We start from the raw sequence: 20,028 nt of genomic DNA on the forward strand, positions 1-20,028 counted from the left end.
TGATTGCGAATGCAGTGAGCACTTACTATGAGACCTATAGCAGATCATGTCTGTCTGTCTGTGTGTGTGTCTGTGTGTCCCACCTTTGTGCCCATATATGGAGCTGTCCCGCTGTTACGTCACCATGACTCAGCCATAACCATATAAGGAGTCCCCAAAGCAGCTATACGTCCAAAACCCAAATATGTACGAGCTGCGTTCGCTTCCCGCGTTTGCGCGTCTTACTGGTTTACAGAAAGTACAACGTATTTATATTGAACTTGACATTAAAGACTGCAAAGAATTATAATAATAATAATAAACAAGATCAGCAGCAACTACTATGTCTGCTTGTCAAGGCTCCATATCACCATGTCCATTATCTGGCTGTTTTGTTGTTAAAGTCAACAAGGGTGCAAAACCTCATTCCATAAACAAGATAGTGACAAATTGCTCGATCCGTCTTCTGTCATTAACAATGAGTATTAATCTGTTGTGTCGCGAGTCAAGCTGTCAACGGTGTCACTGGTCGCCATCTGTAAAAGGAAAGGTACTATGTTTACCCTGCAGGGTAACTGGACTAAGGAAAGGAAAGGTACTATGTTTACCCTGCAGGGTAACTGGACTAAGGAAAGGAAAGGTACTATGTTTACCCTGCAGGGTAACTGGACTAAGGAAAGGAAAGGTACTATGTTTACCCAGGGTAACTGGACTAAGGAAAGGAAAGGTACTATGTTTACCCTGCAGGGTAACTGGACTAAGGAAAGGAAAGGTACTATGTTTACCCAGGGTAACTGGACTAAGGTCAAGAACTTGTTTACAGCCAGGCCCTGCTCATATAGAACATTTCATGGTAGAGGTTAAATGCCTTGTCTGTGTGTGTGTGTGTGTGTGTGTGTGTGTGTGTGTGTGTGTGTGTGTGTGTGTGCGCGCGCGCGTGCAAGCATGCATGTGTGGGGGAGGGTGTGGGTGTGTTGTAACTTGTGTGTGTGTAGGGGTGGGGGGATGGGTTAAGGTTGATCAATGGGACCCCAGGGAAGTCTAGCTGGTTGCTATGACAACGGCTGCTGCTGTGTGCATAAATGAACCCCCCTCTCTCTCTCTCTGTGTGTCTCTCTCTTTGCCTCTCATTGAGGAGCAGTGCAGCATAGAGTGAACACATCTTGTTTCAGTCAGTCAGTCAGTCAGTCAGTCAGTCAGAGACAAATAGACAGACAGACATATATTTATACAACACATCAGAGGAGGAATGGAGGGAGCAGCGATGCTGAACTTTACTCCAGTGATCAAGTTACACCGAATACCAGGTTTGTTCTGTTTTACTGTTATTATGTTAATGTTACTATATCACTGTTATAACAGGTTTGTTCTGTTTTACTGTTAATATGTTAATGTCACTACATTACTGTTTAATTATTAATAGCAATGGTATAGTTTGAGTTATCGCGTTATACTGTTCCATTATTGTTTCAACATTTAGTCTAATAGCTGCAATGTTTCATTCAGTTTGTTCAGTTCACTGCCATATAAATCTATAGTTTTAATCAATGTCAGATATTATATGGAACATTTATCTTCAGCGCGGTAGGCGGCATTTATCAAGGTAAATAAATGGCATATTATTATTATGTCTATTCGTCGATTGAACAATAATCCCATCAGCAAAGCACCGTGCAGTGGAGATCAAAGTGTTTCAATTACATTACATTTATTAAAGTGCGAAATCACAACCAGTTTGTCTCGAGACATTTTACGTGTAGAGCAGAGAGGAGACAGAGAGATCCCATCCTGAGCAAACAGTTGTGATTTACTGTCATTAATATACCTTAGAGCTGTTGTGTGGAGTCCCCCCATTCTGTGTTTCTATAGGAAACACAGAATGGGGGGACTTTTTAATTATTTATTGCAGGTGTGTAACAATGTTATTAGTATTTATATTATATTATTATAACAATGCAACTGAATGTTCAGAGGCATTACATCAAGGTTCATCATGGTTAGCTTTATTGTCCCTTGCGGGAAATTGGTTTGCAGCCAGATAATAGTAAAGCATTTAAAACAAGACTAAGATCTAAGAACAGGGTACTAGAGACTAAGATCTAAGAACAGGACAAGAGACTTGAAATGACATTCAACAGTATAACAGCGTCAGCTAAAGTGCATTAGTAGCAGTATGTGTGCAAAGAGGCAAGAATAAAGTGCTATCTGCAGTTCAGCAGCTGAATAGCAGCCGAGACAAAGGACAGTTTGAAGGAATTAGTCTTTATGGTGGAGTACACCCTCAGTAGACCTGAGGGCAACATGTCAAACTCAGACCTGAGTGGGGGAGGGAGGAAGCTCTGTGGAACCGGTCTATGAGTTGGGCCTGGGTTCTCCCAGTAAGAACAAGATTCCTTTACAGGATCTCCTCATTGGTCAACAAAAACACAGGAGCCCTCGTACAATTGGGTTTCTTTGACTATGCATGCACCTCCTGGTACCACAGCACCTCAAAGGCCCTTAAAACAAGGCTCCGGACTTCCCAAAACAAACTGTTCAGGCTCCTACTTGGCCTCACCCCTGCCTACTATGACAGGCTGGAATGGCTTAGGGTCGACGACAGAGTACAGCATCTTGCAATGGGTCTGGTCCACAAGATTTGATACACCACCAAGATGCCCATGTACCTGTCTAAATACTTCCTTAATGTTAACGAAGTCCATACCCACAACACCAGACGGAGTGCAACAAACCATGTACAACCCAGATTCGGCACAAACAAGGGACTACATTATTTTCGCTCCTATGCCACCAAAATGTGGAACGCTCTACCAACAGTCATTAAGACATGTGAATCCCTTGACTCCTTCAAAACCGCTCTCAAAGGGCACCTACGGACGGCTGCAATTCGAAACCGGCCCCCGTAAAATCTGAATTTGTTAAGGCTATATATTAGTTTTACACAGTGAATTAATGTGTATAAACTTAAGATCAAAGTGCTTTTTCAAAGCAGAAGCAACTACAACTATATAACTTAGTATTATTCATGGTTTAACTGAAAGAGAAACATTGCTTTTTAAATTGCCAATCAGGCACTACCAGTGGGCCGAATGGAATGCAAAGTACACTTTTCACAGTCAGTTTGCAGTCTTCACACCATAGCTTCACACACAGGCACATACACAGATCTCCATGTGGGACAGCGGCTGACAGTTAAAACAGATGCTATGACAACGTATATCATTAGGTTCCCAACTTGCATCGTTCCCAAGTAGGCCGGTGGCCGACTGCGACGGGCACGTACACGTTTAGTAATATTACGAGTAAGACGCGCGAACGCAGCTCGTACATATTTGGGTTTTGGACGTATAGCTGCTTTGGGGACTCCTTATATGGTGCCCCTTTTGTGCCCATATATGGAGCTGAGTGGACATGGCCACTTTTGTGCCCATATATGGAGCTGAGTGATTGCTGATGCAACACACTCCATATTTGGATAGCGGGACAGACAGACAGACAGACATGATCTGCTAGGTCTCATAGTAAGTGCTCACTGCGTTCGCAATAATGCACAATAAGTGACGACGAATTATATGAAGATACAATGAAAGTGGGTGAATTTGTCATTTAATTCCTTAGTTCCAGACCAGACTATGGAACCCAGAGTGAAGGAAGATATCAACTCTCCAGACCAGACTATGGAACCCAGAGTGAAGGAAGAGATCAACTCTCCAGACCAGACAATGGATCCCAGAGTGAAGGAAGAGATCAACTCTCCAGACCAGACTATGGAACCCAGAGTGAAGGAGAAGATCAACTCTCCATCCAGGGACAAACCTGGAGACCTCCAGAACTTCAGTAAGTTCCATCTTTATTTGTTTAATTCTCTAATTCTCTATTTCACTTAAAATAAATGCAACAGGTCTCTCTTAGCCTGGTTAATAAACCAGACCGAATCAGCCGTTGGCAAAAAAAGAATTGCCTGCCGGCGGATTACGTGCGATATTAGTCTGGTTTATTAACCAGGCTAGGTCTCTCTACCTACGTCTGTGATCCACATATCTGGAGAACCGCCTTGCATTGCATTCATGCGGTAATTCAAGATGGTAACCTTGCGGTTACCTCCAGCCACTCCACCGCTGAGCCAACGCTGCTAATGCACTGATAACATCAGGGATCTCCATATATGGGCACTAAAGGGTTAAATCAGGTGCTGTGACAAGAGAAATAGTGCGTATTGCATACTAGGGTGGGGGTATACTAGCATGTAAGCATTCCCAATTTTCATTTTTCGCAACTTGCATCGTTCCCAAGTAGGCCGGTGCCCGATGGACACAGGCGTAGTGTCATTATACTAGAGCAGTGGTTTTCAACCAGTGGTCCGGGGACCACCAGTGGGCCTTGAGGAGGTTCCAGGTGGTCCCCAGTTAAATGATGGAGAGTTGGTAACCAAATGGACCCTTATAGTTATTTATCTACCAGCTGAGGCCTCGTTTATCCTTTTATCTTTTTAACCCTGTGCTGTTGTTGTATCTGTTATGTTTTGCTTTCTTTTTTTCTCTTATTAAAGTCCGTTCCTAGTGTTCCTATGTAAAGCGCTTTGGGTATTCGTAAAAGCGCTATATAAATCTGAGCTATTATTATCTCTGGGGAGAGTAAAATGTATTTATTTCATTATTGTTAGAATTCCGCATTACTTACTTAATTTACAAAAATGTAGAAGATGAATGTAAAGATACATAAAATGTCTGCCTGTTAACTCTCTAATGGTGCATGGGAATGTGGGCACAATCTTATCCAACGACTACAACATATTGTTGTTTTGGGTCTGAGAGGCTAAATGTCATCAGATGGTGGTTCCGTGGCTCAGATGCTGCCAGAGATCACGCAATTAGCGATTAGCAACCGAGGGTCGTTCAGATGGTAGCGACCAGCATGATGTAACTCAATGTGATTATTGATCATGAAGCTCTAACCAGGTGTGTGATTATTGATCATGAAGCTCTAACCAGGTGTGTTTTCTGTTTCAGAAACCTGTCCTACTCTGTCCTCAGTTAAAGCAAAACGTTGCTGCTGCGACCAGTGTGGAAAAAGCTTCCCTTCACTTTCCAATCTCAAAGTACACCAGAGAATTCACACTGGAGAGAAGCCTTACAGCTGTGACCAATGTGGGAAAAGCTTCAATTCACTTTCCAATTTCAAAGTACACCAGAGGATTCACACTGGAGAAAAGCCTTACAGCTGTGCCCAATGTGGAAAAAGCTTCACTGAAATTACCACTTTCAAAAGACACCAGAGGATTCACACTGGAGAAAAGCCTTACAGCTGTGACCAATGTGGGAAAGGGTTCATCAGCAAGGCTGATCTAACACAACACCATAGAATTCACACTGGAGAAAAGCCTTTCAGGTGTGACCAATGTGGGGAAAACTTCACCCAAGTTTCCAATCTCAAACAACACCATAGAATTCACACTGGAGAGAAGCCTTACAGCTGTGACCAATGTGGAAAAAGCTTCACTAGATATACGAGTCTCAAAGTACACCATAGAATTCACACTGGCGAAAAGCCGTACAGCTGTGACCAATGTGGAAAAAGCTTCACTCAGACCAACTATCTCGAAAAACACCAGAGAATTCACACTGGAGAGAAGCCTTTTGGTTGTGAAACATGTGGGAAGTGTTTTACTCGGTACGACAGCTTAAATGTTCACCAGCTAAATCACACTGGAGAGAAGCCTTACAGCTGTGAGCAATGTGGAAAAAGCTTCACTTTAGCCAAATATCTGAAAAAACACCAGATAATTCACACAGGAGAGAAGCCTTACAGCTGCGACCAATGTGGAAAGAGCTTCAGTAGAGATTACCATCTCAAAGCACACCAGAAAATTCACACTGGAGAGAACCTTTGCAGCTGTGACCAATGTGGGAAAAACTTCACCCAAGTTTCCAGTCTCAAAGTACACCAGAAAATTCACACTGGAGAAAAGCCTTACAGCTGTGACCAATGTGGAAAGAGCTTCAGTAGAGTTTCCCATCTCAAAGTACACCAGAGGATTCACACTGGAGAGAAGCCTTACAGCTGTGACCAATGTGGGAAAAGGTTCGCCAGAAGGTGTGAACTAACAACACACCAAAGAATTCACACTGGAGAAAAGCCTTTTGTTTGTGAAACATGTGGGAAGTGTTTTAATCAGGATAGCAGCTTAAATATTCACCAGAGAATTCACACTGGAGAAAAGCCTTTTGGTTGTGAAACATGTGGGAAGTGTTTTAATCAGGATAGCAGCTTAAATATTCACCAGAGAATTCACACTGGAGAAAAGCCTTTTGGTTGTGAAACATGTGGGAAAGGGTTCACCAGTATGTCTAATCTAAGAAAACACCATATACTTCACACTGGAGAAAAGCCTTACAGGTGTGACCAATGTGGGAAAAGGTTCGCCAGAAGGTGTGAACTAACAACACACCAAAGAATTCACACTGGAGAGAAGCCTTTTGGTTGTGAAACATGTGGGAAAGGGTTCACCAGTATGTCTGATCTAAGAAAACACCATAGAATTCACACTGGATAAAAGCCTTTCAGGTGTGACCAATGTGGAAAAAGCTTCACTAAAATTGCCAATCTCAAAATACACCAGATAATTCACACTGGAGAAAAGCCTTTCAGGTGTGACCAATGTGGGAAAAGCTTCAGACTAAATGCTTACCTCAAACTACACAAGAAGGTTCACACTGGAGAGAAGCCTTTTGGTTGTGAAACATGTGGGAAGTGTTTTACTCTGTATGGACACTTAAAAGTTCACCAGAGAATTCACAGGAGATAAACCTTACAGCTGCGACCAATGTGGAAAAAGGTTCACCGAGATGTCTAATCTAACAACACACCATAGAATTCACACTGGAGAAAAGCCTTACAACTGCGACCAATGTGGAAAAAGCTTCACTTCAGCCAACTATCTGAAAGCACACCAGAGAATTCACACTGGAGAAAAGCCGTACAGCTGTGACGCATGTGGGGAAAGCTTCACCAGTATGTCTGAACTAACAACACACCATAGAATTCACACTGGAGAAAAGCCTTACAGCTGTGACACATGTGGGAAAAGCTTCAGCCAACATGCTACCCTCAGACAACACAAGAAGGTTCACACAGGAGAGAAGCCATTTGGCTGTGAAACGTGTGGGAAGTGTTTTGCTTCGTATGGAAACTTAAAACAACACCAGAGAATGCACACTGGAGATAAGCCTTACAGCTGTGACCAGTGTGGGAAAAGCTTCAGGCAAATGCATCATCTAACAAAACATCTTATAATTCACACTGGGGAAAAGCCTTACAGCTGTGAAACATGTGGGAAAAGCTTCAGCCACATGTCTTACCTCGAAAAACACAAGAAGATTCACACTGGATAGAAGTGTTACAGCTTTGACCAGTGTGGAAAAAGCTTCACTAAAGTTTGCTACCTCAAAAAAACACCATATAATTCTGTGGGTCTGATTGAGGATGATGAGATAAGCTATCGAAGAACAGTGGACGTTTTTGCCGGTTGGTGCAGGAGTAACTTCCTCCAGCTTAATATAAAAAAAAACTAAGGAGGTCACATTTGACCTTAGGACTGGTGCTCATGCACACCAGGAAATAGTCATACATAGTCAATGTTGCTGTTTCGATATACTTCGATTATTGGAATTAAAATCGATTTTGAAATCACTGAATATACATATAGACATACTCAACAACTTTATTTTTCTATACCCACATCATCTAATCTTTTCATTGTAAAGCTGATTGGAACAACTTGTCTGTTTCTTTGAGATCAATTACATCATTTAACATTTTCATTGTACTTGTTTTTGATTTTTGAAGAGAGATTTGTACTTTAATGCTTGATTATTCGTCTTTGTTTTTTATTATTGCCATTATTATCACTATTATTAGTATTTTGTTATGTGTTTCAGTTGCTTCTGGTCTTGATGTAGTGGTTTGGAGAGCATCTATGTTTTCTTAATGTTTAATGTATTGTTCTGTGTCGACATGCTGAATGCATTGTTTGGTCAATGCACTGTATTCATTGTGTTGTGTCCGAGGACCCCCTCTAACACGAGATGATACCCTTTTGGTTCCATTTCCATTGAATATACCTCTAACTCTGAGCGACTTGGACGTTGCTCTCCCCAGGTTGGTGGAGGGTGTGTAGAGCCCAGGATCACATTAGATAATTGACACAGGGGTGAAAAATGGGTTACAAAATCGTGGGATATAAATTATAAAGAAAAACAAAAGTACTCATATTGCAGAAATTCAAAATGTGTGCAAAATCTTTTGAAAATAGCCGATCTACAAGCTTGTAGATCGGCTATTTTCAAATGGCCAAAATGTATAGGGTTGAAGTGGTTAATGTATGTTTTATTGAACAAACTTTATTATTTGTCATTCATTGATTAATTCATTATAAGACCAACATTGGTCACATGACCAGGCTGAATGCTGAAAGTTATGATTGTACCTTTATGAATAGGACAAATAAATCCCTCTGGATTCTGAATTCCTGTCATTTATTAATTATTAATTACTGCTACATCTGAGACCATTTATTATTATTATTATTATTATTACATGTAGCCTATGTATAAAACCATGAACTAGAAAGGTGCATATCTCCACCAGGGCGGGTTTGCTACCCGGGACAGAGCGTGAGTGCAATATCTGGAACATGTGATAGTATTTTACTGTGAAAAGGTTATATATTATATCACTGTTAAACATATTTTTCTGCTTCAAATTTGAGAAATCTCACTTCACAATCACCTACACAACTCAACACAACTTTACAATCACCTACACAACTCATCACAACTTAACAATCACCTACACAACTCAACACAACTTCACAATCACCTACACAACTCAACACAACTTCACAATCACCTACACAACTCAACACAACTTCACAATCACCTACACAGCTCATCACAACTTCACAATCACCTACACAACTCAACACAACTTTACAATCACCTACACAACTCAACACAACTTCACAATCACCTACACAACTCAACACAACTTCACAATCACCTACACAACTCAACACAACTTCACAATCACCTACACAACTCAACACAACTTCACAATCACCTACACAACTCAACACAACTTCACAATCAATTTATTTATGTATTTCCCCCAGATGGTCTAAAAATGAGTGACTTATCATGATTTGACCCGATTTGACCAATGCATTACCAATCTCGTACACCATTGCTCACGAAAGCAAGCTCCTTGACCCAATTATAGCCTGCACTGCATCTAGCTTTTAATTAAAGTAAAAGTAGTATAGGCTATATCCATTTTCCTTTTTTGCTGTCTTCCAAAACAAACCAGCGTGCGCTACTGTTTGCTACAAAGCGACTGGAAGGACATACCAAGTAGCCAATCATATGCTGATTAGGCCAGTTGCTGCCTATGCGATCAGCGATCACCAGGGGGCAACGACAACACACACACAAACACACACACAATAGCCTTCTATAATGCTGCGCACATATATTATAATATATCATTGAAAAATACCAAGCATAGTTTTTGGGAAGGCTAAGCCTTGCCTAGCCGTACATACCCGCCACCTATGGGAACACAGACAGACCTTGTTATCATCCATCCCGGTGTTCAGACAGACAGAGTGGTAGTGTATATAGTGTAGTTGCCATGGTAACAGACCTTGTCCATCCCGGTGTTCAGACAGACAGAGTGGTAGTGTATAGTGTAGTTGCCGTGGTAACAGACCTTGTCCATCCCGGTGTTCAGACAGACAGACAGAGTGGTAGTGTATATAGTGTAGTTGCCATGGTAACAGACCTTGTCCATCCCGGTGTTCAGACAGACAGAGTGGTAGTGTGTATAGTGTAGTTGCCGTGGTAACAGACCTTGTCCATCCCGGTGTTCAGACAGCCAGAGTGGTAGTGTATATAGTGTAGTTGCCATGGTAACAGACCTTGTCCATCCCGGTGTTCAGACAGACAGAGTGGTAGTGTATATAGTGTAGTTGCCATGGTAACAGACCTTGTCCATCCCGGTGTTCAGACAGACAGAGTGGTAGTGTAAATAGTGTGGTTGCCGTGGTAACAGACCTTGTTGTCGTCCATCACGGTGTTCAGGGACTCGATCCACATGGGGTCGATGTCTCCGTCCAGAACGATCCACTTGGGGCCGTCGTGGGCGACCGAGGCCAGCTCCCTCATCGTGGACGAGAACAGACCTGGTAGAGAGAGACAGACAGAGAGAGAGAGAGAGAGAGAGAGTTAAGCACTTTGTGCTCTAAACACATTGACTGCCAGCTGCGTGTTTTCAGTGATTACGCTAGAGGGCGCTCTTCGTATGAGCGACGCCAGGTTGCTATAGGAGACGGATAGGACCGGAAATTAACCGGAAGTGAAACACGTCTCAGACAGAAACGACGCCATCATATAATCATATATAACCAGTAAGACGCGCAAACGCGGGAAGTGAACGCAGCTGAGACCCTGCAGATCATGTCTGTCTGTCTGTCTGTGTGTCTGTCCCGCTGTTACTGTATATGTGGACCTGGCCCCTTTTGTGCCCATATATGGAGCTGAGTGATTCGTTTGTTGATGCAACACTTTTGTGCCCATATATGGAGCTGAGTGATTGTGTTGATGCAACACACTCCATATTTGGACGTATAGCGGGACAGACAGACAGACACACACACAGACAGACACACAGACAGGATCTGCTAGGTCTCATAGTAAGTGCTCACTGCGTTCGCAATGAGACCTAGCAGATCATGTCTGTCTGTCTGTCTGTCTGTCCAGCTTTTGTGCCCATATATGGAGCCGAGTGATTTGTGTCACCATGACTCAGCCATAACCATATAAGGAGTCCCCAAAGCAGCTATACGTCCAAAACCCAAATATGTACGATCTGCGTTCGCTTCCCGCGTTTGCGCGTCTTACTGGTAGTAAGTGCTCACTGCGTTCGCAATGACAATTACATGATTGAACACTTTGAAACAGCCGGCGGTGTTTTCTTTTAGGTTTCTCACCGTCCTTCCACTCCCTGGTGGCCGGATGCAGGAAGCCAAACAGCTCGTCTGTGGTCACGGCCTTCGGGTTGATGTCGTTCCACACTGGCTTCATCTTCAGGTTAGCATACGTTCTGTGCAGCGTCTTCAGGATCTGGAGCACAGGTTAGCATAGGTTAGCATACGTTCTGTGTAGCGTCTTCAGGATCTGTAGCATAGGTTAGCATTGGTTCTGTGTAGCATCTTCAGACTATTTAGCATAGGTTAGCATAGGTTAGCATGGCAGGACTCATTCATTCATTCAGGAAACAGTGCACATGTGTCATGATATTGATTGTCTTTCCTTTATGGCAACAGAAAGAACAGGGACATACAGCTCCTAAATGTAACTAAGTAACGCCATTGGTTTGGAAAAGGTAATTAGGTAATTGATTACTCTGATTGCAATGCAAACATCATTTCGTTACATATTAACGCCATTAATAGACAGCAGCCTACATGGTTTACCTGGCTTTAGAATAGCACATTTACTTGGGGCGCCCGCTGGCCTAGTGGTCTAGGCACATCATGCCACATATAGGCTCTGGGCCTGACAGCGCGTCGAGTGTTCGAGTCCCGTTCATGACGACCTTTGCTGCCTGTCTGTACCCTTCTCTCTCTCTCCCTCTTTCCTGTCTGTCTTCACTTCAATAAAGGCAAAGAGCCAAAAGATAATAATCTTCTCTGGATACTAGACAGTAAATAGGTTGTTATTAGACAGTAAATACAGTATATAGGTGGTCTGAAAACCCACCTGTTCAGACTCCATCATGTCCCGTAGCACGTAATTGCCCTAGCCCCTTAGATAGCACTTTATGTAGACTTGGGTAGCATTTTGTACAGACTTATAGCATGTTACGTAGACAGCACTAGAATTGCTTTTAATGTAGTCATAGCACTTTATAGTACATATGTATATGGTATAGTATAGTATATACTTTTTATACAGTTTCATTACATATATATTCCACTGTTACGTTCTTAGCTTACGCATGTTTCATGATAACTAGTTTTTATGTATGTGATGTATTGCCATGCTTTTTGTTCTTGCTTAATGTAAGTCACTCTGGATTAAGAGCGTCTGATGAATGTCTAAATTGTAAATTGTGGTATGGATACAGTATATAGGTGGTTATTAAACAGTATACATACAGTACAGGTGGTTATTAGACAGTATACATACAGTATATAGGTGGTTATTAGACAGTATACATGCAGTATATAGGTGGTTATTAGACAGTATAGATACAGTACAGGTGGTCAATGTGAAGGTCAAGGGTTCACCTGGCTCTTCCCGGTTCCTGGACCTCCCACGACAAACACTGAATGTCTGACGTTCAACAGCTCCTCCAGCTGAGCCACCTAGTGGAGACACATGGTAATGACACTCACTGAGCCACCTAGTGGAGACACATGGTAATAACACTCAACAGCTACCGCAAGAATAAAGCGCTGTGCCTTCAGAATAAAGCTATGTGCCTTCAGAAAAAAGTTATGTGCCTTCAGAATAAAGTTATATGCCTTCAGAATAAAGCGCTGCACCTTCAGAATAAAGCTCTGTGCCTTCAGAATAAAGCGCTGTGCCTTCAGAATAAAGCTCTGTGCCTTCAGAATAAAGCGCTGTACCTTCAGAATAAAGCGCTGCACCTTCAGAATAAAGCTCTGTGCCTTCAGAATAAAGCACTGTGCCTTCAGAATAAAGCTCTGTGCCTTCAGAATAAAGCGCTGTACCTTCAGAATAAAGTTCTCCTCTGGCTGCAGGTGCAGCTCGCTGACGGACTGGCGCACGGCGCTCTCCAGCTCGGGGTCTCTCTTGCGGGGAACGTCGAGCTGAGGGAACAGGTCGCTGATCAGCCCCAGGAAGATCGGAACGTCGCTGGTCACGATCTTAGGGAGGTTGAAGTCCCGCAGCGCTCGCATCAGCACCTGTAGACAGACAGACCGAAAGGTACTTAGACAGATCGACAGGTACAGACAGACAGACAGACAGACAGGCAGACATGTTGAAAGAACTTTGACCCCCCCCCCCCCCCAGTCAAAAAACAATTTGTTTGAAATAGACACTCATGCTTTCCAAGGTGTGATTTGCGGTCCTAAGGATGAACACATCTTAAAACCAAAATGTTGAATTGTGGGTTTGAGCTCACATGCCCTTTTTTTTAAATCAAAAGGGGGGGTAACTACCTGTCAGTGGGGAGTGGGGGGGGGGGGGGGGGGGGGGAGTGTGAAAATAGTGTTTTAAGAATACAGTGTGAATCTATACCTGCTCCTCAGGTCTGCTCTTGTCTTCTCTCTTCAGCGATCCTGCAACCACCAGCACTGACTTGATGGCTCGGAGGCCCCAGTCATAGTGGTCCTGTTATGATCACAATGTACAGTACTATGTCATAAACATACTGTAACCCAGTCACAGTGGTCCTGTAGTCATAATCATAGTCTCGTGTTGCCAGACTGTTGCCTCTCGCAAATTTCAAATGCTTCCGTCATACAGTCTGGAGCAACGGAAGCTCTTATCATGAGTAAAATATAAATGCTTCCGTCGTACAGTCTGGAGCGACGGAAGCTCTGATCATGAGTAAAATATAAATGCTTCCGTCGTACAGTCTGGAGCAACGGAAGCTCTGATCAGGAGTAAAATATAAATTCTTCCGTCGTACAGTCTGGAGCAACGGAAGCTCTGACCACGAGTAAAATACAAATGCTTCCGTCGTACAGTCTGGAGCGACGGAAGCTCTGATCATGAGTAAAATATAAATGCTTCCGTCGTACAGTCTGGAGCGACGGAAGCTCTGATCACGAGTAAAATATGAATGCTTCCGTCGTACAGTCAGGTTTAGGGTACAGTGGTACCTGTTTGGACAGCAGCTCTTTGCACAGCTTGTAGAGGCTGATGAACTTCCGGGCCAGCAGACGGTTGTCTATGAAGCCCTCGGCCACCAGCATGATCTCACAGATCAGCTCAAAGTCCGGGATCACCATGGCACAGGGCCTGTTACCGTGGAAACAACAACACATCACCATGTGGCACAGGGCCTGTTACAACAACAACAACACATCACCATGTGGCACAGGGCCTGTTACCGTGGACACACAACAACAACACATCACCATGTGGCACAGGGCCTGTTACCGTGGACACAACGAACAATTGATCACTATGGTAACAAACAATGCCTCGCAACCCCCCCCCCCCCCCAATACATTAACCTTAGTTCTCCACCTGAACAGAGCCTTGAGGTTCTCTGGTAGCTCCGCCCTCCCAGCGTATCCAGGGTTCAGAGTGATGAAGATTCCTACAGTCGGTCTGAGTTCGATGTCCTCACCCAGGAAATGGAACCTACACGCGCACGCACGCGCACGCACGCACACGCACACAGTAAGCATTTAGTAGTATCCTGTTGTAACCATTTCCTCTGCTTGGAACGATTACCTCTGCTTCCTGTTGGAACTATTACCTCTGCTTCCTGTTGGAACTAATGCCTCTGTTTCCTGTTGGAACTAACCTATGCTTCCTGTTGGAACTATTACATATGCTTCCTGTTGGAACTATTACCTCTGCTTCCTGTTGAAACTATTTAATCTGCTTCCTGTTGGAACTATTACCTCTGCTTCCTGTTGGAACTAACCTCTGCTTCCTGTTGGAACTATTACCTCTGCTTCCTGTTGGAACTAACCTCTGCTTCTTGTTGCGTACAGCGTCCTGGATGGTCTTCACCTGGACCGCCACCACGGACAGAACCTCCACCGAGATCCGGTTGAACTCGTCAAAACATCCCCAGACCCCTGTCTGGGCCAGACCCTTATAGATGTTACCTATGGACTACAGAGATAGAGAGACCCTTATAGATGTTACCTATGGACTACAGAGAGAGAGAGACCCTTATAGATGTTACCTATGGACTACAGAGAGAGAGAGAGAGAGAGAGCACAAGACATGTGGGATAATGTCACAGTGGTTTGCGAGATTAGACAGTTATACAATCATGAGCATACTTTTTTACATGGATGAGAACTGCGAGCATGGTTCCTTCCACGGGTTGAGTACAGGGTGACGTAGAGGGTGCGCTGTGACTGGCCAGTCGCTGTGATTGACAGCCTGCACCTAAACCTAACCCTAACCTCAGTAAAACTATACCTAAACCTAAACCTAACCCTAACCTTAACCTCAGTAAAACTATAACTAGACCTAACCCTAACCTTACCCTCAGTAAAACTATACCTAAACATAACCTTAGCCTCAGTAAACTATACCTAACCCTAACCTCAGTAAAACTATACCTAAACCTAACCCTAACCTTAACCTCAGTAAAACTATAACTAGACCTAACCCTAACCTTACCCTCAGTAAAACTATACCTAAACACAACCTTAGCCTCAGTAAACTATACCTAAACCTAACCTCAGTAAAACTAACGCAGTGGCTGGGGGGCGTTTCCAAGAACCCGGAAGAACGACGGAATCCGCGGAAGATCCCCTCCTCGCATGAGAACTGCAGGGGAACAGGGAGACTACCTTGTAGTCCATTTGCTCGGAACAGTTGAATACATAGACCATGATTCATAGGGAGACTACCTTGTAGTCCATTTGCTCGGAGCAGTCGACTACATAGACCATGATGCATAGGGTGAGTACCTTGTAGTCCATTTGCTCGGAGCAGTCGACTACATAGACCATGATGCATAGGGAGACTACCTTGTAGTCCATTTCCTCGGAGCAGTCGACTACATAGACCATGATGCATAGGGAGACTACCTTGTAGTCCATTTGCTCAGAGCAGTTGACTACATAGACCATGATGCAAAGAGAGCTTACCTTGTAGTCCATTTGCCCAGAGCAGTTGACTACATAGACCATGATGCATAGGGAGACTACCTTGTAGTCCATTTGCTCAGAGCAGTTGACTACATAGACCATGATGCATAGGGAGCTTACCTTGTAGTCCATTTGCTCGGAGCAGTTGACTACATAGACCATGATGCATAGGGAGACTACCTTGTAGTCCATTTGCTCAGAGCAGTTGACTACATAGACCATGATGCATAGGGAGCTTACCTTGTAGTCCATTTGCTCGGAGCAGTTGAATACATAGACCATGATGCCGAGCGAGCGCCCCAGGTCCTTGGTGGTCTCCGTCTTGCCAGTTCCCGCCGGGCCAGAGGGGGCGCCACTCATGGTCAGGTGCAGGGACTGGGTGAGGGTGATGTAACATCTGATTGGACAAAGAGAGATTTGGATACAATATGTCACAAGGAACCAATGAGAATCATGGAAGTATGTGGCTGTGATGTCATTCATAATTAAGTCTAAAAAAAATTGTATACTGTACAATTTAGAATGTAGGAATTTATTGCTCTGGTCTTTATCCAGAGTGACTTATTACAATAAACAAGTTCGGGCCCAGGTAGGGCCGGGCCTGAAGTAAAGATATGAGTTATAAGCGTTCGCTGTGAAATAATATAATTATGATCAAAAATGATATGATAAAAAGAGCAGACCTACAAGCCGAGTGTCGTGCTACGAGCTTGTAGATCTGCTATCTTTCAACAGCTAAAGTTTTAAATAATTGGTTAACCCTCTTATTAATCAATCTGCGCCAGCATTAATTAACCCCTCGATAGCGCATTGCCAAGGTTTTATCGCGTGTAACACTTAACTTTGAAGAGCCGAATGTTACAATGACAAACTGCTGTGTGTGTGCTGTCATGCCCGGATGTTGTTGTGTTGGAAAAAGCCGGAAAAAGCCGAACGCGAGTGTCAGCCCGCCTGCTACAGCCCGTTGAAAACCCTTGTATTCTGAAGATGAGAGATATTATATTGATGCAGATAGCTAACGATACGATCGCATAAAAAAAATAGATTAAAGAATGCAAGCCATCAAACCCCAGAATCTGGGGTTTGGCAGGTTGCCAGGGTACTAATTTAAATCCTCGTGGGTCTCGTGGGTGTCTGTTAATGGTGGGTGGTGGATCACATCTGGAGTTTGACCAGATGAAGAGCCTAATTGGCTCGAAAAAATATATACCTTTTGGAGCATACGAGTGTGCGGACGGGGTTCCCTTCTATTTTCCTTTTTTGATTGATTGATTACTTTATTGAAAATATATTTCAAAAGGATAAATTGACAAGAAAGCTGTTAGGCTTGTTTCCATTGTGGTCCTCTTGGGCAAAGGGGAAGGGGAGCAACAGACAATAAACGGAACAATACAGACAGAAAAACAGGAGGCAAAAAGCAAACAAAACAAAAACACAAGAAACAGGACAAAATGCATATAAACTGACCAATAAAACTGGATTTCTATTCATTTTCCCCCTTACTTTTTTTCTTTTTTCATTTATGCCATATATCTATTCTACACTATATTTACACTATGTTTTCGGCCAACCATCTTTTTAATGTGGATTTAAAAATATCAAAGGAACTGGTCACCTATGTCACCTCCACGAAGTGACGTGCGTTATTTTACTATAGTTTCTTAAAGCTCTTAAGGTGACACAGACGTGTTCTTCAGGTCTAAATGGGTGTCTCTACGTACCGGTCGGTCAGCGGGGTGATGACGAGGCGGTTGGTGTTCCCCAGGTACTCGTAGCTGAACTGGAACTGGGCGTCACAGATGTTGACGTAGCAGTGCTTGGTGACCTCGTCCCAGCGGTGGCGCAGCTGGGACAGCCACGCGAACGCCTGGCCCGCCGTTACCTACAGGAGACCACACACAGACACACGCGCACACACACACAGGCACACACGCACGCAGGCACACATGGTAAATTGTAAATAGTGCATTTATATAGCGCCTTTATCCAAGGTGCTTTACATAGATTGTGCATTAAATTCACCCATTCACACACACGCATTCATACACCGATGGCTGAGGAAACCATGCAAGGCACCAACCTGCACATCAGGAGCAATTATAAGGGTTCAGTGTCTTGCTCAAGGACACTTCACCACTAACTCTGGGGGGAGCCTATGCAGGGTTCGAACTGGCAACCTTAATTTCCATTTTCCAGCCATTCAAAAAACAAACAAAAAATATATTTTTTTCTTTTTTTTAAATAATTGGGGGATCCCCCCAAAATAATTTGCACCCCACGGGTTGAGAACACCTCCTCTATTGTGCACAGTCTCACTTTTATAGGGTATTATGACGAAGGTGAGGAGACGCACATTGTGATTGGCCGGAATGAGATGATGACGTCATGATGATGATGATGATGTCGCCACTGGACCAAAAGTGTTCCAAGAAACTCCCCAGCAGAGCAACTGTTAACCTTTGACCTTGAAATGTTTGGCCGAAAAGGCACCGCTTGAAAAATAACCAAAAACTGATAAAATACTGAAGAGAGTCACTAGAGTGACAATCTATACCGCCCCCTTGTGAGTTAAATTTAAGAAAGAAAGTATGTATAACCCATTCTGACCGGGCACCCATTTTGGTGTTAGCATCATGTTATGCTTTACCTATTGAAAAATAGCAGATCTACAAGCTCATATCGCGCCACCGAGTGGCGCGATACGAGCTTGTAGGTCTGCTATTTTTGAAAAATTCGAAGAACGACTGACATTTTTAGAATCTGATCTCAGGTCAGAATGGGTTCATCAGACCAGTGTGTGTCCAGTGGAAACCTCGTATGAATCTGATCTCAGGTCAGAATGGGTTCATCAGACCCAGTGTGTGTCCAGTGGAAACCTCGTATGAATCTGATCTCAGGTCAGAATGGGATAAACTGCAGGTTGCCTATAATGATTGCATGCATACTATTGAACAAACCGAGGTGGAGCAGTGCTAGTGAGCTGTTCTGTAGTGTGTGAGTTTACACCTTTCATGCCTTACTGAGAAACCTGATGTATACATTTATGTGTCGGCTCAATGAGTCTCAAAACGGTATAATTATGCTGCTATGTAACCCCAGCCTCAGTAGCACTAGGTACCGGTCTGCTTTTTGGAAGCACTGGTATGAATGTTTATTGTAAAAAATTATGTTTTTATGGGTTAGGGGTGTACGTTTCTTCTCTGTATGTAGTGTTTTATGTTGTCTGTTGTTATTGGAACCCCGAGTCTGAACAAATGAAGTTGATTGATTGATTGATTGAATAGAGTCCTTGATGCAGAGGAGAATTGTTTTTTTTTATTCATCTTCTTACAACTCTTTCGCGGCTGCAGCTCCCAGGCTCTGGAAGAGCTTTGCCCCTTCATATTCGCTCTGCCCCCTCCATTGGTGTTTTTAAGACTCACCTTAAGACTCATCTTTTCTCCCTGGCTTTGAATCCCTCCTGAGTTAATTTAATGCTTTCATGCTTATATTTTTGTCATTTTTATTATTGTGTTTTCTCGTTTATATTCTGTGTTTCCTCCTGCCTGTTCTCTGTTTTTGCCACTGATGTGCAGCACTTTGGTCAACCTTGGTTGTTTTAAAATGTGCTCTATAAATAAAGTTTGATTTGATTTGAACTGTGATAAGAGTGTTAGAGAGGCAGGGGCTGAAATCACACTTTTAGCCCCAAATAGTGAAAATAGCTGATCTACATAAGCTCACAGCGCGACGCGTTGTGAGCTTATGTAGATCAGCTATTTTCGGGGTGCATTCCAGCACTCTTTATCTACTGGAGATGCGGGTGTGACGACATGGATTTATAAACACATTAGTTCAGGAGACTTCGGGGGGGGGGGGGGGGGAAACTATTCTACTGAATGGTGCCTTCCTTCCAGCATGGCATGGAAAGGAGAGGAGGCCATTTTTCATGTCTTTCACCATGTAGTAAACGCTGCATTTGTGGTCCCTGATGATGGTTGAAAGGGAACAGAAAGTATTTATAAAACTCTTAACTGGTCAGCGCGGCCCTCAGGTCTCCTCACCTCAACAGTCCTTCAGTAACTGCCAGGCTGTGGCAGGTCGACCTACTTATATATAAGCTAAGCCCCTCCCCCACCGGACCATACCAAGTCGCAATTGATTCCACAATTATTATCCAGTTAATTCTCAATGTC

General features: G+C 43.4%; 1 protein-coding gene across 1 annotated transcript in view; it reads right to left on the reverse strand.

Moving 5' to 3' along the window:
• The window catches only part of LOC308326314 (dynein axonemal heavy chain 11-like), a gene marked incomplete at both ends in the record, with an annotated part of 226,908 nt that overhangs the window by 155,521 nt on the left and 51,359 nt on the right, over window positions 1-20,028 (reverse strand). Inside the window, 11 exon segments of the mRNA XM_080779119.1 lie at window positions 10,089-10,216; window positions 11,024-11,156; window positions 12,326-12,403; window positions 12,773-12,967; window positions 13,305-13,397; window positions 13,892-14,030; window positions 14,262-14,390; window positions 14,392-14,436; window positions 14,716-14,861; window positions 16,094-16,250; window positions 17,575-17,735. Coding sequence (XP_080635245.1) covers window positions 10,089-10,216; window positions 11,024-11,156; window positions 12,326-12,403; window positions 12,773-12,967; window positions 13,305-13,397; window positions 13,892-14,030; window positions 14,262-14,390; window positions 14,392-14,436; window positions 14,716-14,861; window positions 16,094-16,250; window positions 17,575-17,735 — 1,404 coding nt within the window.

This window comes from Protomyctophum bolini (genome assembly GCF_963924005.1).
Source record: "Protomyctophum bolini genome assembly, chromosome: 12".
NCBI lineage: Eukaryota > Metazoa > Chordata > Actinopteri > Myctophiformes > Myctophidae > Protomyctophum > Protomyctophum bolini.